Source organism: Chelmon rostratus, chromosome 19, assembly GCF_017976325.1.
Source record: "Chelmon rostratus isolate fCheRos1 chromosome 19, fCheRos1.pri, whole genome shotgun sequence".
In the NCBI taxonomy this organism is placed as follows: Eukaryota; Metazoa; Chordata; class Actinopteri; order Chaetodontiformes; family Chaetodontidae; genus Chelmon; species Chelmon rostratus.
Genome location: NC_055676.1, coordinates 12,893,653 through 12,914,802, shown reverse-complemented (window position 1 = coordinate 12,914,802; position 21,150 = coordinate 12,893,653). Strand labels below are relative to the sequence as shown.

At 43.4% G+C, this 21,150-nt stretch overlaps 1 protein-coding gene across 1 annotated transcript; it reads right to left on the bottom strand.

Moving 5' to 3' along the window:
* Positions 1–19: 19 nt before the first annotated feature.
* On the bottom strand, positions 20–17,630 carry cplane1 (ciliogenesis and planar polarity effector 1). Its single transcript, XM_041960055.1, has 48 exons — positions 17,511–17,630; positions 17,291–17,426; positions 17,073–17,205; positions 16,493–16,730; positions 16,260–16,363; positions 16,021–16,177; positions 15,804–15,907; positions 15,470–15,652; positions 14,904–15,153; positions 14,586–14,786; positions 13,378–14,162; positions 13,043–13,233; positions 12,784–12,864; positions 12,532–12,696; positions 11,797–11,964; positions 11,345–11,716; positions 11,039–11,256; positions 10,791–10,955; positions 10,433–10,580; positions 10,237–10,346; positions 9,991–10,140; positions 9,772–9,883; positions 9,116–9,431; positions 7,906–9,024; positions 7,336–7,487; positions 6,712–6,797; positions 6,558–6,622; positions 6,137–6,401; positions 5,672–6,046; positions 4,926–5,567; positions 4,644–4,825; positions 4,462–4,549; positions 4,291–4,369; positions 3,907–4,047; positions 3,723–3,785; positions 3,551–3,630; positions 3,189–3,429; positions 2,799–3,058; positions 2,582–2,681; positions 2,281–2,463; positions 2,063–2,105; positions 1,822–1,953; positions 1,549–1,729; positions 1,395–1,450; positions 1,151–1,318; positions 814–950; positions 446–714; positions 20–229 (listed from the first exon to the last, which is right to left on the bottom strand). Exons 1-48 carry the CDS (start codon positions 17,589–17,591, stop codon positions 74–76), a joined length of 9,831 nt encoding a protein of 3,276 aa, XP_041815989.1. The 5' UTR covers positions 17,592–17,630; the 3' UTR covers positions 20–73.
* Between the last annotated feature and the right edge of the window lie 3,520 nt (positions 17,631–21,150).

Genomic DNA, 21,150 nt, shown 5'->3' with positions numbered 1-21,150 from the left:
GAAAGCACTCAAAATGCCATCTGTTGTCATACATTTAATTAGAAATAGGAATGTTTCAGTATGTACAAAAAAATCAAGCTTCCTCTGTAGCCACCATCCTCTCGATAGCGGCCCAGTCTATTTTACTGAGGATGCTGCTGCCGGTCTCAGAAAGGTGATCCAGCCAGTCCATGTCTGACACACCAGCTCTGGCACCATCATCCTGCTGATCCAACAGTCCAGCCAAAACCTGAGATGTGTACAACATATTTCTGAAACTGGATAACAACTGGAAACCATAACATAACATCATCTTTAAAATTGTGTGCTTTCTAAAATTATTATCCAAAATTAGCAAACCAAATTCATCAACCAACAACCATTTTCAGAGTGACTATTTTCTATCTACAGTAGTCACATTCCTCTCAGATATAGGCTAATATGTGATGAAAAATGTGATTCTTACTATGTCAGACTCCTCTGGGCCCAGCAGCCTATTCATTTCTGAAGAGAGCTCCCAAAGATTCACCTCTTCTCTCCCTTTCATCCTCATCTGTTCCCTCAGGATCCCTCTCCCTGCAGCAGCCCCTTCTGCAGGGCTTCTGCTCAGCCCCGTCATTCTCTGGTATCTGACATCACTCTGGCCGGCTGTATGAGGCTTAGTGTGGCTCTTTTTGTCAGTGAGCATGCCACGTCTGGTCACCTGAGACAGGCGGTCCCTTGGCAGAGAGGTCACTAACAAAAAATTAACACAACATAAAAAACTTAAGAGTGAAACAATAGAGTGAAAATACATCTGTAGGACATCAATGTAGTTGAATATCATCATGGTACCTGGTCTATGAAGTCCCAACCTCCTGGGGTGATCCTCTGAAGGCTGTGCCTGCATCTCAGCAGTCCATGGACGAGGCTGGAGTTGAGCTTGTCCTGACTTAAGACTTCTTTTATCATTGGCAGATGCATTGTAAGCCCTAAGAAAAAAAATACATTACCTCCATGACCAAATCAAGCTAATTCCTGATGTTTAGATTGAGCAGGTTTGCATCTGTACAGAATCTGATTATTGTGGAATTATTCATGAATGATTAATGTTTTGTTCAAATGCAAGCTCAGAGTACAATTATTCTTTAATGAGACATGATCCTGGTCAGATTACTGTGGCAAGAGATACCTGGGAGCGCCACCAGGGGGTGGAGCAGAGTTGGACCGTGTAGTTGAGGCCGGTGGTGAACCTTGAGTCCGTGAGGATCTGAGCAGAGTTGGAGGATTGGTGGGAAAGTCATTTGCCAAAGAACAGGCTTCACGGGTCCTCTGGTTGTATTGCTCCAGAAGCACGAACCTATTAAATCAAATGCAAAGAACAGTTAATGTTCATGCAAGTCTCTTGTGCACAGGCAATGTGAACAGGTACATACTTTTCTTTTTCCTCTCTGCTTCTCCAAATGCCTGCTCGATTCTTGTTTGCTGGTTTCTGCAAGAGCACAGTAGGTGGACAACAATGTGGATGTAATTTTAAAAAATTACATAAAATGGAATATCAATTCTGGGAAAAAGGCAACCACATCTTACTGCTCCTCCAGAGGTAGAAAAAGGTTTGCGCTCCCTCTCCCTCAGATTCTCTCTGTGTTTTTGATAAACAGCCAGTCTTTCCCTCTGTTTCCTTCTCATCCAGGTCCTCAGCTCTCTCCTCTCGTCCTCTGGAAGGACACGCCTCTGTGACATCCAGCTGCTTTGCTGCCGGTCCAGCCTGCTGGGGGTCACATTGCTTTTCAGGTCAGTGAAAATTATAGTTGTTCAGGGTGCCATGTGGACAGCAGCACTGACTTTTAGTAGTTACCATACCTGCTACGGTGTGCGGTCTGTGAACTGGACAAATCCAGGTCAGTTGGGGATAAATATCCTTCCTTCACCAACTCGTCTAAGAGTTCTGCCGTATCAGATAGCCCAGTCTGACCCAGATTCTCATCTGCCCATCTGCCCATCATGTAAGGTAGAGCGCAGAGAATTGTGGAAAAATAACACGAAGGTACATCCACAACAGCTAATAACATGGTTAAAAGACTTCACATTTAATTGAACTTACACTGGAGATATTCCTGATGCTTCAGCCAGCTGATCTCTCATTTCTGTTGAAGCAACACAAACATTACACAAGTAAATAAAAATATATATAATAAAATGTAAAACCTACATTGCTTTTATCTTTAGCACATTATTTGAACATCTATCCATCGACCATAAATGCAGTTGTTTGAAGTAGTAACAACTTTGAGCAAATGTTTTAAATTAAATTGTTTTTACTCGGAGGAGTGTGAAGGTAGGAAGGTCCAGCATTGTGATCACGAGAAGATGGTGGGAAATGAAAAGATGGCCTCCGTTCCAGAGCACTGGAGTTATTATGAACCACAAATTCTTCTTCCTGATTTTCGTCATCCTCTTCAGAGGCATTTGGTTCAGTTAAAGTGTCCAGTCGTGGTATCCATGCTGTTAGAGACAGAGATGTACAACAGACTCTTAAATAAGTTTTATGTTTCAGTGTTAACACTATTAAATCTGTAGTGTAATGAATGGTACACATGCAATGAATAGATTTAGGGCATACCTTCCTGTGGGACTGACAGCCTGACAGTTTTTTTTACTGCTGTGGTAGTCTTCACATCAGGAGCCAAGCCTGGGGTGAGCTTTTCAATAGTGTTCACCAGCTACACAGAGACAAAGCAGGACAAGCAAGCAATGGTATATGACATATCTTTGTCAGCCAATTTGTAAACTTGGGTGCCATTAGTAATATAAGCAGGACAAATACAAAAAACATGTACCATTCTGGAGTTGGAAAAGTCCATCTCCAGACAGTCTGCAATGTTCTGCAGAGCAGCCAACTGAGCATCCAGCTCTGACAGGCGAGAGGAGAACCAGACTGTAGGAGGTGTGGATGAGGTACTGTGAGGTCGGCCGCTCTGGGTTTTTATGGCTTGACAGATTCCAGAGTCAGATGGATCCACCAAGTCTTGTGGAGTGATTCTCTCTGGATCCATATTGGGCTCAATGTGAATGAGTGATGGCGACTCCTCAGGAACATCTAGAGTATACAATACAACAGATATTTGGACAAAATTTTACCAATAGTGTTGTGCTGCACCACAGATCTGACCGTACTCAGTATAAAGAACTAACTGCATTACAACGTCAATATAAAGACATATAAAAACCTGTGTGAGCAGTGGGTTTAGGGAGAGCCACTGAAGTTGTGATGATGGGTTGTGGATCAGCAGCAGCAGCAGTACTGCTAATCACAGAAGTTGCAAGTACGTGAAGCTGAGCAGAAGTAGGTGAAGAAGGACAGATGGAGGGAACATCTGTTGCTCCTGGGCTGAGACAGGGTGGTAAATCCTGATGCAGGGCTTCGTCTTCTAGATCCAAGACACTTATGAACTGGTGGCCATCCAGATCCTGAGAGACAAAGAGGAGTGGAGTAAAATATCCATGAATTAAAGTAACAAGGTAAGGTAAAATATTAGGTGAAAATACAAAAGCTCCTTGCTGGCTCCAGCCAGTATTTCTGGCCTCTTACCAGATCCTTCTCTGGTCCCTGTGGGGTCTCCTCTGTGTCTTGAGCAAGACGCTTGTTCTGCATATTTCCTGAACTTTGTGCTGGATGGAAAAAACACACACAGACATGCAACAAGCAACTCTTCCTTGTATCCACAACAAATAAAAAGCACCATAGTTTCAAATCAACTTACATTTAGGGCTACTAGCAGCCACAGAGGCAGACACAGCTTTATCCACGAGTGTAGGAGGACAAGCTGAAAGAAAAGACAGAACACAGTAATGCCTTTAAAGGATTTTCATTCAATTAGAAATACAAGCAACAAATCTACTACAATATTAGCGCTGTATAAATCCTAACCCAAGCTGTTAACTCACCTGGGTCTGTGTTGGTGAAAGCATCATGGAGCTCTGGGGGTCTTTTACAAGTGGAAGCAAATGCATGCAGCTCAGCTGAAGTGGACATGGCCTTGTCCAATAATTTCTGACCAGTCAGCAAAGAGTCAAAGGACCCTGGCACTTAAGGTTAAATAGAAAAACATTAGCATATCAACAGAATTGAACAATCAAACAAATTCACTGCAAGTATTCCAAAAGAGGATAGCAAAGACAAACTTTGTTTGACTGCAGTTCAAAAGAATATGATCAGTGCCAAGGAGAGACTGTCTAAAAATGTGCATCATTCTCTCCTTGTTCAAACGATACTGCACTAGCTCACTGATGAAACAGGCAAGTGTAATTAGGTATGCATTTCACACTAACCAAATGGAACGGCAGCATCCTGTCCTGGAGTGATCGCTTCTGCAGCTGCAGACTCCTCATTGACACACTTATTTGTTGGCTGCAGATGTATTAGAAACAAACAAATGATAATGGAATTACACTTAAAGATTGGTAGCAGCACAAAGTACTTCTTATTATAATTAACCTCACCTCTTGTGTGAGGATGATAGACTCATTCAGTCTGAATGTGACCTCTGTTTTTCCTGACCTCCCTGCCTTCTCCGCCCTCCTCTTCTGCCTGTAACAACATACACTGAGTAAAAAAAATCAGCCTTAAAAAAAGAAAAAAAGAAAAAAGAAAATCAATAACATGAAAGCTAATATGTGATTGCCTCTTGCTGGAGTTAGAGCTGGGTGAAGTGTTAGCTCTTCTGGGGCTTTCCTTAGGTGGGTCCACTTTGAGCATCAGCGGTTGAGCCTCATCAGCATTCTGCCTGCCGATCACTGAACTTGTCAACTCCTCCATAGAGATGAGACGGGTCATTTGGGCTGAAGGGGCTGCCAGGGGCAACATCTGTGGCGGAGACAGATATCTGTACTTCAACTACAATGCAAAGACAAAGCGAATTTAAGATGTAAGAGCCAATTCTTGAAGTGGTGGAAGTATTGCTTGCCATTTTTGGTCCAGATTCTATGTGTAGAAGTTTGATCGTCGCCTCTCCCATTGGAGCTCGAATGACAGTAGTGGGCCTGGAGGAAGACGGTAAGGGTAGTTTGGGGAACGTGATGTTGCTTTGTGGGACAGGCTGAAATTGCAGCAGACGTAGGCCCTGCATCGGCGCAGGTGTGTGAGCTAGAGGAAGACGCGAGAACTCTTGCCCCCTGGATCTCTCTGATGTCTGAATCTTGGGCTGAGTTGGATCATGTGGAGAATTGAAACCAAGTTGTTTTTTTGGAACCGTAGACCCATTTCTTTTTTCCTCTTCTGTCCTCTTTGAGGCGGACTGGTTGACGTTTCTAAACTTGTGCTGATGGGAGTTTGTCATTGCAGGGTGCGCGGTGTGCAGCATCTGGGCTGGAGGATAGTGTGAGGCTATCTGGTGGGGCAATGGAGGACGGTGGAGCTGAAGTAACTTCAGGCCCAAGACCTGGGAAGCAGGATCATTTTGTATACTATCATTAGAAGGCGGTAACACAGGAGCACTGTCACTGGTGTCAGTAGTGGCCAGAAGCCCCTGTGAATGTGGGATTAACGTTTTGCTCTCCCTGAACTGCATTTCTGGTAACACCGCCTGGACAGAGAGTGGCTGCATTTCCTGAAGAAAGAAGAAACTGTATTCAGTTTGGTTTCAATTTGATTTAAGGATTGTTTGCATTAAAGGAAAACATATCAAAACTTAACAGAACACTTGAGCAATACCTGATAGTTTACACCTGCACCATTAGCAGTGGAGGGCAGATTCCTGGTGGTGTGACGCTGACCATCTGTTTGAGAGATTTTCCCTGAGCTCTGTCTGGCAGACTGGTCTGCAAACATACATGCAGGGACCTGACTGAACTCAGGGTTGTTGGATCCTGAACTGGGGGCACATGCTGGTGTCTGATGTGCCACAGAAATGCTGGTTTGACCGGGCAAGGCATTTGGTGGAGGGATGAAACTTGTAGCATAAGATGATGGCACATTAAGCTGTGAGGAGTTCATGTTAGACCGGGCCATGGAAGCATTCTGCTGGGCAAGCTGCAGGTTAGAAAATGAAGCTCCCAAAACTTCCATCAGGCTCATGTAGTTGATATTCTGTAATGAAGGACAAAAACACTTCAGATCAGAATCAACCAGAAGAATCAACTAAGTCCAGACCTTTCCCTTTGGTCAGTCTGTTATTACCTGGACCAGTCTGAATAAGTCTTCACCCAGACGTTGCCTCATTGGTGAAGTCTGAGCAGATAGTGGTTGATTGGGGGCTGTGGAATCCACAGTGGGTGCACCAGCTGTGGAGCTTTGTGGCTGAAGGCTGGGAGGATCCACAGGTGTGCTGGGGAGCAGAACTGCACTTGAACCAGAAAGCTCTGCACGGACCTCAGACTGGACAGTAGGAAGCGCTTGGGGTTCTGGGTGTGGGGGGGCTTGTAGGCTTGTAGCATGACTGTGGCTTAAATGACAAAACAGGCTATTTCAACAGTGGATGTGAACAACAATTTTTATCATTCTATTGTGTAGTGATGGAGGATTAATTACTATTGTTTACATTATATAACACAGTAATTCTACTTCTTGCAAAATAAATTATTGTCCATTAAAAACTCACAGAAAGGCAGAACTGGACATGCCTTCAGTGTTTTCTGACAAGTCCAGGTCTGCAAGCTTTAAACTCTACGAAGGACAAAAACAATATTATTTGTGCGTTTTGATGATGCTGATGATACATATAAAGAACAGAAATCCTGAAAAGTATCATTCACCGTTTCAGGTGTGCAGATGTTTCCCAAGATGTTTCCATCAGACACAGAGGACGACACTTCAAAGCCCTCACTGTCACTATTTTTGCCTGCAATTATGAAAGACATCAATCAATATTTTCTGTTAGTTAGTTTAGCAGTTGCCAGGCTATTAACTAGTAACGAGTGGTACCACATTATCCCTGTTCATCTTCCCTCCATTGACCTTCTGTAAAATTCAGAGGAAAACTACAAGATCCGTATATATATATATATATATATTTAAGGATGTATGTATGACCTTAACCCCAGTTACATCTCTTATCGCCAATGTCCATATTTCACTTCTCAATCAATTCAAACCTCTAATCTCAGCCTTTTATCCATCCCCCAGTGATTGGGCCTGCTGTTTTAGCCCCAACCCACTGGAATTATATTATATTATATTATATCATATTATATTATATTATATTATATTATATTATATTATATTATATTATATTATATTATATTATATTATTTGTTTATTCATGTGAAGGGTGAAAAGCACTTTGTAACTGTGTGTTTTAAAAAGTGCTGTATAAATAAAGCTTTAGGGTCAACATTATTGCACCTTTGATGAGCCAGTGTTTTAATTTAGTATCCTACCTTCTTTTTCAGGTGTAACATCTAAGTCATCGAGAGATGGTTGCTGTGAACTGGACTGTCTCTGCAAAGCATCAACGGTGAGTTGATCCTCATCATGTGGAAGAGGTGTCCTATGCAATATCAGTTCCTCTGGTTCATCTGTATGAGAACCACTGCGGGGAAACAAATAATATACAAATGCAGTAGTTCATATTTACAGTAAAACAAAATGGAGCTATGCTGTTTTATATGAAACTGTTTGTGAGGGGAAACCATGTGAAAGGCTGAATCAGTAAATACAACAAACAAAAACTGAAACTCCAAGATATACATTATCACCTATTTACATGGATGCAAACATGTTTTTATTTTTGCTGCTACGTTTTTTACCATCATCTATCCAACTGCTGGACTGTCACTGACTACCTTGCTTTTGTTTCTTGCAAAAGATTTCAATCTGTGTCTTGCAGTATGAATGTAAGGCATCTGTCAGCGACTTTCTGAGATAAACTGTTTGCATTTGTGGAATGTGTTCGCGTTTCCATTTAGTCCAATAATAAACCATCATGAATAAAAACATGTGGCACTCACATGGACTGTTCTTCTTGCTGTAGATTGTGATCGAGACCAGCGTTGGGTGTGTTGGCTGATCCAGGGTAACCAGTATCGACACTGCTCTCTCTCTCCAGCTTCATATCCACCCCAGGCTGCAGCACGGGGGCCACAGTCCATTGTGTTTTTGGAACTTGGATGTGAGCACTGTAGCAGTCAGATCCAAGCAGAGCAGTGTACCTGCGCTGCAGCATGCTGAGGGAAGTGAGGACGGCGGGCGCAGAGGCTTTGACACGAATTACTACTCCTTCATTGGCTGCTCCTCCAACCCCTTCTCTCCTCTCTTTCTTCTTTTTGCCATGATGTCCTAGTAGCACCCTCCTATCAGCCCAGCGTACCATCCACTCCAGCAGCCTTCCTAGCTCTGGAAACTGGGCCTCTAATTTAGAATCCAGGCCCTGTTGCAGTTCAATTGCGGCTTCCACACAAGTTGAGGAGCCAAATATTAAGCTTTCTGGTGGCTGCCCTGTGGGAACGGCACTTCGAATAGGGCTGGCTTCAGAACCAAAGAGGCCTCCCTTCATTCTATGGCCTAAAGGCACACTTCTCTGCTGTTGGAGGCCAAACAAACCTTTTTGCCTGCCAGTTCTCAATCCAGGAAGAGAGGTGACAGAAAGGTTTGTCCCAGATACAGGGGCTTCACTCCAAACGGAGGAAGTCTGCAGCTCGGGTGTCGCACATCGTTTCACAGGCTTGTAGCAGCAGCCAGCTCTGAAGACTGGCGGATCATTGCCAGAGTGCTTTCTGTCTGGATGGTGTGCATGTCTTTGACGGCGATGAATAGTTGTGAGCACATCAAAAGTGAGAGAATGCAACTCTCTCTCCCTCAGCTGGGGGGAAAAGCCCTTCAGCAAAGGGAGTTCACCGCCCGAGTCCCCTCCATCGGTGCTATCCTTCTCTAGCACATAGCTGAGGAAGAGCTCCAGGAAATTTAGATACTCTTCATCTTCAAGCTCAAATTCCCAGGTGCCAACCACCGGTAGGGTGGGCTGCTCCATCCCCTTGGCGTCACCTGGGTGACTCTCCTCCTGAATGACGCTTTCAATCTTAACAGCAGCCTTTTTTGCATGTTGTCTCTCCTTTTTTTCTTTTTTGCCCCTACGAAAAAACAACAAAACTCAGAATATGTCACAACATACATACAGGATAGCTCAGTGTAATAGTAGTGCTATTATCCCATGCTGGCTACCTGGCCTTGGTTTTGCTATGCATTTCAGGAGACATGGCCTCAGATGTGTTATCCGCTGTGTCTCCATCGCTGCATACTGGGGGGAACCCACAGTCAGTCAAGGTGCTGGTGCTCAGACTTGTACCCAGTGAGAGTTGCTTTAACACGGCCATCCCATGCTTGCTTCCCCTGTCCTCCTCTTCCTCCTCTTTCTCCCACAGATGGAGCTCAGGGGAGCCCAGATGCCTTTGCAAACGCTTAAGATGTTTTCTTCTCTGCCTGTGTTTGTCTTGAATTACAATCATCATCAGCTCATTCGCCTCCTCTTTTTCCCCCTCTGGAGAACAGACGAAATAACATAGTGACATTTATAACTACATCACATACGTAGAGGAAGACATGAATAATAAGTAGAATACAGAACAATTTTAAACTGAAATTAACATACAGTGAGCATATGTAACAGCACTGATCAAAGCACAAAGACTGGGATCATGTCCCGGCTCAAAGACTTATCTTATCTTTGGGGCCGTCACACTTCAGAAACAGGAAAATTCCAAAAGTTTTATGATATTCTCTACAGATTCTAACACTCTCTAAAAATGAGCTATCAATAACAAAATGTAGCCATCAAAGTAAAGTAGTAGAAATGGATCAAGGTGTTCAGGTGCCTGTACCGAGGACATTGCACTGCCTCAGTCTTTGCAGCAGTGAGCTATACTTTTCTCTCAGAGGGACTCTGACAGACTCTTCCTCCTCTGGGAAGGCTCGTACCAGCATGTCAGCCACCTAATAAGACAAAGAACAGATGAGTGTGAGAAATTTACTCACTCAAGGTCATTGTTACTTCAATAAACCCAGTCTATGTTAGACAAGGCAAGAAAAAGTCATATCACCATAGAGAGAGGAGGAAGTTCAGACACGAGGCTGAGCAGTATGTCCTGGATGATCTCCTCAGCATTGAGGAAGCAAGAGAAAGGCAGCACACGACTGGCCCAGTGGAGAGCATCAACACAGGTGGATCTCACCTCTGAACCAGCAGGGATCTGAGGGACACAAACACACGCAGCTATTTATAGGGCATCAATAACTGAGGATATTTATACATGAACACGTCACACAATCAAACACAAATGTAATACCTGTTCATCTCTGCCATCCTGTCTGGCAGCCTGATACTTCCTGCAGGAAATGGAGAGCTGGTCCCTGACATGAAGCATCCAGCATAGAGCACACAGCTCCCTGAAACAGACTTGTAGGAAAAATGTAGGTAATAAGTTAATCTGAAAGCGGATCATTCATTATGATACCCACAATTCACTACAAGTGCTGTCTTACTAATGGTTTGAATGGTGTCAGGGTCCAGGTGACCGTCTTCATTAGGCCCACGTCTGAAGAATCCACTGTGAGTGACGAACCTCATCAGGCCCTCTGGAAAAGCCTTTTCTTCTACAGCAGCTGATGGATAGGAGTATTTCTTCTTGATCTGAAAACAGCATTAGATGTTTGCACTACTTCGGATGGCCAGGCACTTCATACCAAAGCATAATCACAGGTAAATCAAGTATGAACGTTTGTCCACTTTACTAGATGCAACCGACCCTAATTTCGGGTTTTCTCTACTATGTCGGCCACGCTTGGGGTCCTTTAATCCTTTCATGAAGCCAGATAAAAAACCTTCAGTCCCAAAAAGTACCTTGTGTAGTAGGTGTCTGGCACGGCGCAGGTGGCTGATGTACCACTGCGCAGCAGGATGGCAACAACGCGCAGATCTGAGAAGCAACAGTAATCTTTGGAGAACTCCTGACACTTTGTGACGTGATGCAACTTCTGCAAACTGCCCTATTGTCCCCATCAGATCCTAAAGATGAGACACACACATTTTGTTATAGAATGTATACGTAAGCAGACTGTATGTATAGCTTGATCTTCTGTGTTATGTACCTGTGTGTTGGGGGAAGGCTGAGGGCAATAAAGAGGTGGGGAAGGCAGATACAGTCCATTGGGCACCAAGGTAGGGAGGCAAGAACACAGGTCTTTGGCTGTGTCAAGCAAGGAAGACAAGGGTGAGGACAAAACATTCACTCCAGCCATGACTGAGGCCTTCAGAATCTCCTGTATGGAAACCTGTAGCAAGTCCCAGTCTTCTCCTTCCAAAGTGTCTAGAGAAAAGGGGTTGAGACAAAGCAATTAAAATCAAAGGGTTCTAGGTGCATTGTGGTCATCTTAGAATTTTCAGGTCACACCAACCTGTAAAGCTCTTGTCACCATCTTTATCTCTGCACTCTTGGGAGAGTACAGATTTGCTTCCAAGAAGACATTCCAACTCAACCTGAAAAATGCTTTTGGGTTTTAAAACTGTTGGGAGGTGGAGCTCTCTCCTTCTGAGTCGAGTGAAGTCAAAGTGGTCAGTGCAGTAATTTGTATAGGCCAGGCTCAGAGAGGCTGCTGTCTTCCAGTCCCCAAGATGGTAAGCCAACCATACAGCCTCAGGAAGCAGACCCCCTAGCAGGAGCAGGTCCTGAGCGTAGCCTACTGTCCATACTTCTGACAGCTGATGTCGTCGCACTGCTCTAGAAACCTCCTCCTGGCACAGCGGAACCAAGCGTCCAACACTAGGGGCTGAGAAAGCATGTGTTACCAAATAGCAATGTAATTGCAGACGTAATCTTTTTAACTGACAAATAATTCCAGAAACACACCATGAGGTAGATGGAGTGGAGGCAGGACAGCCACATGGTGAGGGGGCAGGATGTAGAGGGGTTGGTTGGTGAAGTACGAGGCCATGAATCTCCCCAGGGTCAGAACCACGGCACAAGCTGCGTCACTGTGAAGGTCCATCGGCAGCCACGGGCAAGGAAGAGAGTCTGCTGCAGGGAATAATAGCAGCACTAATAACTAGCTAATAACTTGTTTTGTATAATCACTGAAAAATAAAGGCAGTCCCTGTTTGCTTGGCTGTGTGTATAATTTCGCCAAACTGCTTGTACTTATTGTCTGGTTAAGATTGTTTAGTATTAATTGCATGCATTGTACATGTTCTACACTGCATGTCTCCAACCTTACTCCTTTTAGCTTTTTATCCTCCGCTTTTATGTTGTACTAATGGCTACTCTGGCCAACATCCGGTCAAGGCACAACAGTTGAAATAGTCTTTGGGCTCGGTGCATTTACAGTGATGTTAATTAATGTGCATTAACCCTGTTATAAATATATAAGCAATCCAACCTGTGCCTAACATAGAGGGTAGTAAATGGTCGACAGCTCTGCCATGTGTCCATATGAATTAACTAAAAATAAAACATTCAAACACAAAGGCTGCTATGACATATTGTGACCTTGTGACTTCTGTCAGCATTATTTACAACCTTATTCTACAAACTGACTCACATCTGAAACCTCTCAAAAAGACTGTGGCATTTTTGACCACAGCTGACCTGTTATGCAGGTCATGCTGTCCTTCTGGGGTCCAGCCCTGTGCAGGATCAGGCAGGCCATGTGGTCCCCCAACTCCTGGGCTTCTCTCAGACGGTACTGGGATAACAGACTGTATAGGAGTGCCAGACAAAGCTGTGTCTCCTTGAAGACGCTTCGATCACAGCCTAACAGAAAGACATGTGATTACCATTTCAGAATGAATGTGACCACGAGGTGTACTTCAATGGAAACATCACAGCAGTGCTTCTTACTTTTGTTACTCTCCTCACAAATTTGTGTCCGCCATGTATCGGCACTTTTTGGGTACGAGCCACACAGGAAAAGATGTTCACCTGGGAGAGAAGAGTGAAAATCCAAAAAGCAATAATTATTCACACATATTCAGATGTAGCTCTTCGGTTTTTCTTCAATCTGAACCACAGTTAGTGCCTAGTTTGATTGAAACTACCGTATCTATTTCATTTTCTTGTAGCTAGTAGACAGTTAGATATATAGCCTTTTGCTACAGACCTGGGTAACTCAGCAGTGTAGGACCCTCCTCCAGCCTGTCTCCTGTAGCCTGCAGAGCTGTTTGGATCTGGGACATGATGGCAAACAACTCTTGCTGTTCCTCCTCCCAGCCATCACAGCCTTTGAAGCTTATCAGTTCCTCCATATACTGCTGGGTGACCTTGTAGACCCACTGCCACACCCCCAACAATCTGGCCAAAAAGGAAAATCACCCATAAATCACCCTTAAATTCCAGCCAAAACATGACACGCAATGACTGGCATCCACAACATCAAATAATTCACAATTTGCTCACGAGCACTGACACATAAAAAGCCAGAGAGATGGTCTGAACCTGCTGGATGGTCGCTGGGGAACAGGTCGTGCCTGATGTACAAAAGTGGGTTTCTCCTCCTTATCATCCTGCAACAGAGGCACGTGGTATACATCTGTAGGCCAGAGCTGTGGTGGCTGGGACCCCTTCTCTGCAGAGGACCAGACAGTTTTTTGCAGCCGGCTGTAGGTGTGGTCAAGAGAATCAGAGACCTGCTGCAAGATAAGCAGGACTGTGGATAGACTGTGAGATGATAACTGACAGTGACCAGTCTGGTGGGACTCAGGGTGAGGGGTCAGCAGAAGACGTATGAGCCGTTTACTGAGCTCTACCATCAGGCCCAGGCAGCGTGGCCCATCTGAGTGAGTGCTATCCCAGGGAAGAAAGGAGAGAAGGTCTCTGAGAAGGTGCAGGAGGCAAGCAGAAACAGAGGTATTCTTTTTCCCTGTGTGGACCACAGAGCCGGGGATCAAGTGGAGTAAAGCAGCAAATCGCACCACACAGTAGAGGGTATGCTTCAGCAGGCAAGTTCTGTTTTCCACAGAATTTCCTAAAGACATGCCAAAAGCCCAGGCTGTTAACAACTTAGTCCGGATTTTCCCAAGCTCCCGATGAAGAAGAGGATTCTTCCTCTCTGCTTCAACCAAGTCCTTTTCATAATCTGAGTTAGAGACAAGCCCGCTGTAAGTCTGAGTGTCCAGGGCGTGGAGTGTGTCAAACATTGAGGCATACTCCAGACGGCCACCATCCTCCACATGAGAACCAGCAGGAGCTCCATCTAAATCAGAGTCCTCCTCAAAGAAAGTCTAGGAAACCACACAAACAAACAGCAGGTTAAAGGCAGCTGACGTAAGTGAATCAAGCAATTGATAGAGCAGCCATGACACATTATTACACAGGGAAATTACATACACAGTAGTTATTGGATTATTTTCACATTGCAGTAATATGACATCAAAAATGCCCATGTAATCAGGGAGGGTTGTGTTTTCATATTATAAGAAAAAAGAGGTATAAAATTCGACACTGAGAATTTCCAAAAACTGAGAATATGGCAAACCTTGTCCAAAAATATGATGGGGATGGGTAAAAAATCTGATTTCCATCTATATTCACTTACTGTATACATGCTATTTCTGCTCGTTAACTTCATGTTAATGTAGCAGCAGTGTGTATAGCCTACACCTAACTCAGAATTTAGTACCTTTCTCTTACACTATTTGACCAACCTGCACTTTTTCAAGAATCTCCTTGGTACCACCCAACGTCCCCTGGTCCTGCAGAAAAAGTGGCAAGGTGGATCCATCTGTGGCTGCTGAAAGGACAGAGTCTGTGGGTCTGGGCCCATGTGTAATAATGGGGTTGAACAGCTCAAGGTTGCCATCCAGATTCAGGCAAGATACGTACTCAAGCCATTCTCTCACATGAACCTAAGAAAAAGAAAGAATTTAAGAAAAGCATATGGTCAAGAATAGTCTGCAGAGAGTACAAACAAAATCTGAGAGTTAAGTCCATTTTCCCACTTCAAGAAGTCCCCACTTTACTACCTGGGATTTATCCAGTATCCGGCTGGCTTTCTCAAGGTCTCTGCTTGTGTCCTTTAGAAGTGCTTTCAGCAACAGGGCAGGAGAAGGCCTATCTAGCACCCTCATAACTGTGGCCATGTAGCCATCAGACACAATAAGATACAACAACCGTGGATGCCAAGTCACAGAAAACCGCTGCCTCAGGACATCCCGCAATGACATGCTGGAGCTGGACAGAGAGGCATCTGCCTTCCCTGCCGACACTGGCGGCCTACAGATATAGAGAGAGCACAGTTGGTGAAAAAACAGAAAACCTTAAATCATAGACATTTTATTAGTGCTGAAACGATGAGCAGACAGAAAATTAATCTCCAACTAACAACTATTTTGATAATATAATAATCTTGCAAGTCATTTTTCCAGCCAAAATACCAAACATTCTTCTTCTCAGAGCGTGAGGATTTGCTGCTTGTCTCTCTTTTATGTCATTGTAAATTGCATATCATTGGGATTTGATAAAGAACGCCAGCCCAAACAAATCAATAACTTGTCACAAGAGCTAATAAGTGATGAGCAAAATGTCATACCGGTACGTGACAAGAGGGTGCAGGGGTAGGAAGTGTGCAGGCCCAAAGTCAACATTGCAACCACAGCTTGTTAGAGTGAGAAGCCTCCCAAGGCGAGAAACCATAAGAAGGGAGCCTCTCTTCAAAACACAGGCCAGGAAAAGACCACCCACTGACCAGCTCACACTGCCCACCCAGTAAGACCTTAAAGAGAAGATGTGTTAAGTCCATTTCTAAATAAATACATACTGAACACTTTATATTTAGACTCTCATTGGGTGACATCTACTGCACAACACCAATTACAACAAATCAGGTTCATGCTAAGTCACATTTTCATTAATGCATACTTCACCTTATATATTTAGAGGGGATCTCCATTTTCTTGCTTCCACATCCTCCAAGGGCACTCGACAGAGAGACAAAATTCTCTGTGCTTACAAAGAGGACCTGTGTAGCCTGCATTCAACAATAGAAAAAACAAACCTTCAGTTACCTATCTACACGTTGATGGACGTACAATAAAAAGTAACAAAAATGTGACAAAATAGATAGAAAGGCCAGATGCTCACCTTAGGCTGCCTCTGGTTCAGGACAACAGCTAACAGTCGGCCATCTGGGGAGAAGGCCAGCAACAAGGCTCCTCTGGACTTCACTGGTTGGCATGGTGGAGTGAGACGAGACAAAGGGTATGTCTTGGTGGCCCACTGTATGCCGTATCCCACAGAACTACAAAGATAAATTTATACTTTTAGCTACTGTTACAACCAAAAAGGCTCAGTCTGTTACATATGTAGACCTGTTTACTCACCCCACTCTCACATGACCCTCTTCCCATTGAATTTTCAGGCAAGTGATGATTAGCTTCTTCCCAGATGTGAAAACAAAGGCTGATAAGCAAGCATCACCCACAACCTAAGGGGGTTTGGGGAAATATAAAGTACGATATGAGGCCGACAGAAAATAAGAAATGGAGTGCAGGTCAGTAATTTGATTGAAACATGGCCCAATACATAAAATATGTATTATATCCAGTATAGAGACCTCTGTCTTGACGAAGATGGTGTGTTGGGATGCTTCTTTGTCTTGTGAAGAAGGCAGAATGGAGTCTTCAAGGGGAAGTATATGTGACCAGTGTCCCTTAACTGTGCCATCACGTACCCCTGTCAAATCCCTGACATCCATACACTCCCACAGGAACACTAGCCCTGTTATGGCTACCAGGACCACACGCATCCCATCCCCTGAAACTTGGAGTGACAGTCGTGTGGTATTGCCTGTGAAAACACACACACACACACAAACACACACACACACACACACACACACAAACCCATGTTCAAGTTAAAAACAATGAAAGAGTAAAAATCATCTTACAAACACCCACTAACAATCTGCTCACGGTAGAGAGATTATATGTGTAGATACAGGTTGTGATTGTCCATACTTGATGGTCAAAACAATCCAATCTGATCAAATGCTAAATCAGCAGGCCTAAACACTTTCAGACGGGTACTATTTTCTCCAGTACTAGGACGATTATTGCAGAATTAATGTCAGCCCTGCTAGTAATCATATAGTCTGAGAATAATGCTATTATTAAACTTAAAGCGGTGTGTAAGTACTGTGCATACCTTGAATGGCAGTAATCATATGAACTACTTCTGGTGGTGCTGCTGCAGCAGTCTTCAACAAGTCTTTATCCCTGTTCCACAGAAACAGCTCTCCCGAGACCAAAAGTCCACAAAGCCACATACCTGAAAAACGACAAGAGACACATAATGTATTCTCAGAATTGACAGGTAACAAGTGTTATGCTTTGAGTTTACAAATCAAACTCACCGTTGTGAGATGAAGCCATTGTCACCACACTGTTGAGCAAAGGATGGAGTTTCGGAGTCCTCTTCTTGGTGCGACCAGACACCATGTTGATCTCACTGATCCGTTTGTCATCTAACAGGAACACAGACTCCTTCTCCTGAAGTGTGACACGACACGGGCTCACAGTCATGTTTTTATGACAGGGATAGCAAATGCTTTCCGACCACTTAGCTGTCCTCACCTTCCCCAGCCAACAGAACCGCGGCCATGGTTTCTTCCGTTTGATGCTGGATGACAAAACCACCTCCAACTTTAGCTCCATGTTTAAAAAACAGCATCGGTGCTTCCTCTTGATTATGAACTCAGGAAGATTTCATCGAGATCGCAGGATCCCACTAGACAAGCAAGACTATATTAATCGTCTAATACGACATAAAATGTTACAGGTTAGCGAGCAAGCAACAAGTTTATTTGCCATAGTGTAAACAATCTGATTAGCTACATAGCTAGATAGAAATGTCATTATCAAATGTGCGGTGAAATCGTTATGTTTACAGAAATAAGTGCCATATACAATCAACGAGTTATTAGCTAATGCTAGCCATTGTTTGAACGAACAAAAACATCATGAAGAATAACCATAACGTTACCGTTGACTACCGTTAGCTGACGAGCTAATTTTACTTACTGCGCGGAGCATTTGTCCCGAAAAAAGCCTGACCTGACCAATTAAAATGTTTATAGTTAAATGCTATACTCTCCTCACATCATTTGGTTTCGAAAAAACTACGGTATTACATGTTAGACCGTAGCTAAACTGAAGCATTTCGAAACTCCCTCTGCTTCAGTAGCCAGAATTGTTTCCCATGATCCTCTAGGAGGAAGCTTCAGCGCGTTGCCGTAGGAACGTACGTGTTGTGATGTAGCCGACGCCTTGTGGGAAATAACGTAGTAGTATTTTTACTCAGTTCAACTCCACGATAATGTGACACAAGCCCTCTCTAAAATGATTTTTATCTTCTTAAACATGGCCGTTTTCATTCATTTGTGAAGTGTATTTAGCGTTATTACTCTTTTACTGAACATAACCGGGCGTTCAGTCTCATGTGGTTGAAACTATCAAGCGTAATTTTTGCTACCTAGCTAATTATGTTATGCTAGTAGCCTAAATATAGAAAGTTCATTCTGTTAACACTTCCTTATGGGACGGCAATTCAGAGCCACTTGAATTTGGCTAACGTTGCTGCTTTGTTGCCTGGTCCTTTCCCAGCGTTTCCTGATATCGCCATGGTCCTCTTAAATCTCTGTGCAAGTTTGCTGGATTTAATGATTTCCGACAGCATCCACGTTGAAGAGGTAGGTGGGTTTTATTGTTGTTTGTTTGCTTTTTGGTTTTGCTTTTTAACTTGAGCTAGTGGTGAGCAGTGACAAAAGGGGGGAAATTGCCTCCTGAGAGTTTCAGGGTGGGGTACAGAAACAAAATAAATAAAGGGAGTTAGGTTAGCCTAAAATGTAACCAGCGAATATGGATATAAAACAATAGGCAATGTGTATACGCTTCACATTTACATATGCTTCACAACATTGCTGCGCAAGCATACTTTTGCCAGCAGATGGCAACAGAACTCATTGCCAAGTATGTGTACCCAGCAGAGCAAAGTGTTGTGAGTTCATATGAAAGCCAGTCCTGGCTAGAAGAGAGGAGATCCCTGTGGCAGATAAACGGTGGCGGAAGAGGCTTTTTGTACTTAGTCTCTGAGCTGTTGTAGATATCGCTCTGCAAGGTCAATCTCCTCTGAGGAACATGCACGCCTATTAACTATCTGAATGTTTGTGTGCAGTAAGTGGTCTTCTTCACTATTACATGCTTTGAGTTGTGTGAACTCTTAAGCAATAAGGCCCCTTATTGGCTTGTTACAGAGAGTTATTAGGTTTGCCCCCCGGCCCCTGCTGGTATTTAATTACCCTTGCACTCTCTCCTTTTCATCATGATGGAGATGACGCAGCCATTGCCAATAGGTGAAAGAGGAGACTTCACCAGACCTTAATTGGTTCATTTGCCTCTGCCTGCCAGGCGCAGATGGAGCTCTTTATTACTGTCACTGCCAGGTTCATTCTGGATCTGATGAGAACTGTCTTAAGAGGGAGAGCTTGACATCATATCAGGGCATGATGACATGGCCAAAACAGAATGATAATCAGGATGGGCGAAGTTCAAGAAACAAACAGTTGCAGCCCTACACATCCTTTGTGCATTCATAATATTAGCTTGTCCATCCCAATTTGTTGTGTTGTTCCAGCAGAGCAAGACTGCCATAATATTATTGTCATGCTTATGTGCTCATTGTTTTAAAAAATCTAGCTGGCCCCGGAGATTCAATTGAATTCCTTGGACCATTCCTCAATAAGGTTTTTTTTATACCCCAGTAGCTTTGTGCTTGCGTTTGTGTGCATGTCTGTGTACATGTTTTTAAATGTTTGCAACTGTGCATAAATACATGTTCCTCTTACAAAGTATCAGCCTATTGTTGAGATATTTCAGTCCTTCTGCATCTGTTTATTTCAATGAATATAATTTCATTGTAAAAGGTCTTTACACAGCCAAATATGTCATGAATGAGGAGCATATGGCAAGAACACACAATGCAAAAGCTCATGAATAAACATCCAAAATGTTTGTGTTTGTTTGAAAACTCTACTTGACAAGTAAGTAAATGTCCTCTGAACACTTGCTTTCATTTCATATCTGAAATTAAAGCTGGTTTAAATTTGCACCACTCTCTGATATAGAACAATAACGAATTAGATTAGCATAAAATACCATTAGCTAATGAATGGAAACAGTTTTTCCACACAAATCTTGTCCTCCGAGATTACTCTTGAATTACCATTTGTTTGAATGGGGCCTGCTCTCTCAACATGGCATGCCTGCACAGAAGGAGGTGGTTGGGTTAGGATTTGCGGCATGATCCTCTTGCAAGCTGAACAATTACTACATGTGGATTCTAGAGATTTTATCATGTGTTTGACCACAGAGGACTGGTATGATGATTGCATAGCACTCCTCCAGCACATGCTAATAGTGGACTCCTTTTACTTCCTTTTAAACTGTCTAGCCATTATAACAGCGAGCGATTAACTACAGGACTATAACCCGTCTGCATCTTCAGCGTTCAATATAGGGACATTAGTTGGCATGGTAACCTCATTTGCCATCTGCAGGCCTCTTTCATCCTGAAAAGTACAACCCATGAAGCTGTAAAGAAACAATTCAATATTCTTTCTCACAGCAACAGTGGGTCAGAGTTTGTCTGCTGGTTCCCATCATCATGTTTGTTGGGGAGATTTATTAGTGTATGGAGTGCTGAGTGCAGCATTGTGTGTTAAATATTGACAAACGTGTGATCAAAGTCAAATTCAAGATTTGAGGATGAAAAATGCTGCAATTGCAGAAAAATGTGTGTTGGTGTGTTTTGATTTAGTTCAGTATTAGGTATGTAAGGTCACATAATAAATTTGAAGGCAGAGTTCAACATTTTTGGGAATACTCTAGTTTGCTTTCCTAGTAGCCATTTGTTAAAACAGTCAAGAAATTATCCCAACCAAGAACTGATGTGCATATTATACACATATTTGTTTTCTTGTCAAGCATAGATGAGAAGAGTGATAGCACCCTTGTGTCCGTCCACTAACTGTAAGATGACAACCAGCAGCCAGTTTCCACCCCATTTCCAGTTTATGCTAAGCATTAAACTAACCAGCTTTAAATCTGTCTATACCTTTCTGCAGAGGTGACTGCAACTGTACTAGCTCATATGGTGGAATCGGGGCCTTTTTCACTGCAGACATTTTGACCTGTCATAGGAGAAGCACACAAGTTA

Excerpts from the sequence above, each read along its gene's own strand:
- cplane1 (XM_041960055.1), bottom strand. The coding sequence starts at position 17,591 with ATGGAGCTAAAGTTGGAGGTGGTTTTGTCATCCAGCATCAAACGGAAG. Across the intron at positions 11,257-11,344 it reads TGGTGACAAGAGCTTTACAG|ACACTTTGGAAGGAGAAGAC; the intron begins GTTGGTGTGACC and ends CCTTTTCTCTAG. Across the intron at positions 10,141-10,236 it reads AGGATGGCAGAGATGAACAG|ATCCCTGCTGGTTCAGAGGT; the intron begins GTATTACATTTG and ends TGTGTCCCTCAG.